The sequence below is a fragment of the Heterodontus francisci genome, chromosome 46, assembly GCF_036365525.1.
Source record: "Heterodontus francisci isolate sHetFra1 chromosome 46, sHetFra1.hap1, whole genome shotgun sequence".
NCBI classification, from domain to species: Eukaryota; Metazoa; Chordata; class Chondrichthyes; order Heterodontiformes; family Heterodontidae; genus Heterodontus; species Heterodontus francisci.
The window spans coordinates 16,472,519-16,476,626 of NC_090416.1; the positions used below are offsets into that span (position 1 = coordinate 16,472,519).

General features: G+C 45.8%; 1 protein-coding gene across 1 annotated transcript; it reads right to left on the bottom strand.

Moving 5' to 3' along the window:
- Positions 1-1,477: 1,477 nt before the first annotated feature.
- Positions 1,478-4,108, bottom strand: LOC137356892 (immunoglobulin lambda-1 light chain-like). Its single transcript, XM_068022731.1, has 4 exons — positions 4,060-4,108; positions 3,565-3,896; positions 2,994-3,087; positions 1,478-1,806 (listed from the first exon to the last, which is right to left on the bottom strand). The coding sequence occupies exons 1-4, from the start codon at positions 4,106-4,108 to the stop codon at positions 1,478-1,480; spliced, it is 804 nt and encodes a 267-aa protein (XP_067878832.1).

A 4,108-nucleotide genomic window follows, 5' to 3' on the forward strand; every position in this document is an offset into this window, starting at 1 on the left:
TCCCTCGAGAAATTAACCCCGGTGTTTGGATTGCTTTTTATATGGCCTTATTCAGCAGCATTGCTGCAGTTACTCTATAACCCTCGATCCACAACCCTATTTAGACTCTTTCTTCCCCACCTCCCCCTCCCTCCAGGACTAGGTGACCTCATTCATCCTCCCAAAAAGTAGCACCTCACACTTATCCAGACTGACCTTCATTTGCCAATTACACACCCATTCTGCATGTCCTGTCATTTGTGATGGACCTAATATTAACTGCAGCCTCCCCCAATTTGGAGTCATCAGCAAACTGATCCCGTGCCATCCTATCTCTCGGACCGGGATAGTGAGCAGTTCTCCCTGGGAGGGACGGTATTTTATTCCAAACAGAGGCTTTTCCTGTAAATCACATACAATGATGGTCTAGTATGGGAGAAACTACACTTTAGGATGGGAGGGTTGTTGAGAGGGTGCAGAGGAGGTTTACTGGAATGGTTCCAGGGATGGGGGAATTCTAGTTATAAGGTCAGCCTGGAGAAGCTGGGATTGTTTTCCTTGGAGCGAAGGAGATTGCAGGGAGATTTAATAGAGGTGGACAAGATTATGACAGATCTGGATAGAGTAGACAAGGAAAAACAGTTCCCATTAACTGATGGTACAAGGGCTAGGGGACACATATTGAACGTTTTGGGCAAGGGATACAAGGGGGGGGGGGGGGGGATGTGAGGAAGAATTTATTTATTTTTAAATGCAGTGAGTGACAATGACCTGGAACTCAGTGCCTACCAGAGTGGTGGAAGCTGGAGACAATGATTTCAGTAACAAACTGGGGTGGGGGGGGGGGGGGGGGGGGACACTTGAAGGAAATAAATTCGCAGGGGGCCACGGGGGTGCGGAGAGTGGGACTGACTGGATTGCACTACGGGGAGCTGGCACGGACCCGAGGGGCCGAATAGCCTCCTTCTGTGCCAGAAATGAAATCGAATTCGTTTAAAATAGTTAACTCTGCTTGAATATTTTTTTTTAAATCTGCCCAAAAGAAAATTCCTCTAATCGCCATTATTCGTACAGTTAACCACTGACTTGCACCAATATCCACCTCAACTCACCCCCACCCCCTCCCCACAAAAAATAACAGAGCAATTTGAATTCATGTCATCTTTATTAAAACAGCCACACACAGAGAGATACATTTTTCAATTCTAACAAATGGTACTACTGAGAGAAAGGAGAGAGGGAGCAGAACCCATCCAGCTCCAAATGGGAATGTACTCCCGGGATAGGTGGTCCTGATATTCACTGTCACCCACCTGCGCCCCCCAGTTAAAATTGGATCCAAAATTGGATCGTTAAACTGCGATTGAAGTGACTGTTTCAACATCGTTGGCCACATTTGCTACAGTGATTACATTGTAAAACAACAACAACAACATTCCACATATTGAATAATATTTCATCAGCAATAAATCAAACTCTAAACCCCAGTTGCTCCCTCTCAGTCGGAACAAGCGGTGGAGCTGATGGTTTTGAGGAGAGGTGAGCTCAGAGAGCCGTGGTCCACACTGCAGGTATAGCTGGAGCCCTTATTCCAGGCAGTGGCGGGGACTCTCAGGTAACTGCTCAGGCTGTAGGTTTGATCACTGTCCGTGGACACAGTGCCTGTGGTCACCCCGCTGTCTGTCTCTTTATCATCCACTCTCCAGAGAACCCGCACGAAACCCGGCTTAAAGCGGCTCACCAGGCAGGACAGAGTAGCCCATCCCGAGTCTATTTCTTCCGAGGAAGGAGGGAGCAGGAGAACTGATGGTTTCCGATCCTCACTACCTGTGTGTGAGAGACAGGGTGGAAGAAAGGAATCTCACTGTTAGTATCAATCATTTTTTCTAAAAGGCACATCCAGAATTAGTAACACATACTATAATTTAAAACAAACATTTAACTTGACTTCAGACTTAGGTAGAGACAGTAAATAATACAATAGCCTGAGTGTTTCCAGCACTCGATTTCAGATTTCCAGCATCTGCAGGATTTTGCTTTGATTGGATTAAAATTAAATATTTAGTCCAATCTTAACTCCCTGTCAATTGAGAGCTGGACTTGTACATGGATTCGAGACATTCAATATAAATTAATTAACTGAATATTAAATACAACAGACAATATCGAATTGTTTAAAATTCAGGGGCAGATTAAAATCAAAAGTTTAAAAATTGAGGAAGTTTCACATTTCGGATAGGCTGTACTGGAGGTCTTATGGAGGTGCTCGGAGTATGTATTGGGAGTAACTCAACCTCCCAGATCCACACTCAGAGTTCGGTGATCACCTCACCAGGAAAAATTCTTTATTTATAAAAAAAGAGTTTTAAAAGTAATAAAGTTCGGGGCGGTTTCCATTTAGAAAGTAGGTTAGACACTTCACATGAACGAACGACAGTCGGAAGGAGGGGGCTGGGAAGGGAGACGGGGGGTCGTGGGTAGAGGGACCGGGTGCGTTAGGAACAGACAAGATGGGGGCGGGGGGGGGGGGGGGCGCAGAATGAGGCCATTCGGTCCATCGAGTCCGTGCCGCAGCCTAACCCACTTCCCAACTTTGGGAGTCTTTTTTTGAGGTGGGGGAGGGGGTGCTAGTGTCAAACTCGACCCCCTTTGAGTGTGAGTAAAATTCCTGTTTGTAAATCTTCCAGCAACACCCGGGGCAGGCTCGCTATTTATACAACAGTGCAGCGAATAGACGGAGAAGTCCACACCTGCACACTGCAGACCTGGCCGAACAGACTCGAGGGGCTGAATGGCCTTTCTCCCCTTTTCATTCTGCATTTTTATTTTGCCAATGGAGTTTTTCCTCGGTTCTGAGGAAAGGTCAGAGACCCGAAACTGTTCACCGTTTCTCCCTCTCTCTCCGCAGAGGCTGCCCACATCTGCTGAGTATTTCCAGCATCTTCTGTTTTTTTTATTTCAGATTTCCAGCATCCGCAATTGTTTTGCTGCTATTTTAGTGTTTATTTTTCTACCCTCCAGAATCCAAATTCCCAGCACTGAATCAGTGGACAGAAAAATAAAAATCTGACCCAATTTTTTTTCACCGTTATCAGGGCAGATCCGATTCTGCAACAATAAATGAATAAATAATTGAAACAATATGAATGATAGGATGAAGGAATTACTTACTCCGTAAACTCAGGGCGGTCCCAGGTCCGAAGGTAAACACAGTGCAGTGTTTTAATGGGACGGGTCACCTAAAACCCAGGCTGGGAAGAAAGAGGGGAAATATTAATAATCTGTCCTTTATCACATTCCCTTTCACATTCTGCCTTTCACAGGGGCCGGAATGCTGAGAGTCTGGAGAAAGATTTTCACATATCAGTGAGGAAACCTTGAGAATATCAGTGTTTACCTACCCAGCTAATAGTCCAAATATTGGGGAAAATCCAAATAAACCCATGGAAACCCAGTGAGATTTTCCACAAGTTACATAAGGAATATTTCTGAAACTCATCACACAGTCTCAGGCAGGAATATTTCAGTAGCTGTTGGAATTCTGAGTGGTTCTGTTGATACAGTTTTTGTATTGCCCTGTCTCACTGTGTATGTAGCTGCTGAGCCATCCCCGGCAGCACAGTAATAGACGGCGGAGTCTCCCGGTTCCAAGCTGCCGATGGTCAGAATGTGACTGTTACTGGAGGTGTCTCTGGAAGGTTTAAAACGGTCCGTGAAGCCGGTGCCTCGATAGATGCTACCACTTGGATAGTGCTCTAACACCCACACCGGAGCCTCCCCGGGTCTCTGTCGGTACCAGCTCATGTAGTAACTGCCCACATTGCCGTTCTGCATCGCACACTTTAACTCGGAGGTCTCACCGGTGGAGACTGGGTCTGAAATTGGGGTCTGATTGAGGACAGGAACCGCCAGGATACCTTCAACACAAAACACAAGAGAGAGGAAAACACATTCAGTTTATTGGAGCAAAAAAAGCACACTGAGAAATAAACAGGCCGGGCAACCAAATCCCTTTGCTTCCTAATCTAATGGTTTACAAATGAATAATTGAGTAACGTTCTGTTAACATAAGTCTCTCACCTGTTAAATGGAGTAGCAGGGTCCCCAGGAGATACATTACTGCAGCCAT

Bases quoted from the DNA above. Each gene is read 5' to 3' on its own strand.
- LOC137356892 (XM_068022731.1), bottom strand. From the start codon at position 4,108: ATGGCTGCAGTAATGTATCTCCTGGGGACCCTGCTACTCCATTTAACA. The intron at 3,897-4,059 runs GTGAGAGACTTA...TTTGTGTTGAAG, and splicing joins CCTGCTACTCCATTTAACAG to GTATCCTGGCGGTTCCTGTC. The intron at 1,807-2,993 runs GTAGAAAAATAA...TCTCACACACAG, and splicing joins GGGAATTTGGATTCTGGAGG to GTAGTGAGGATCGGAAACCA.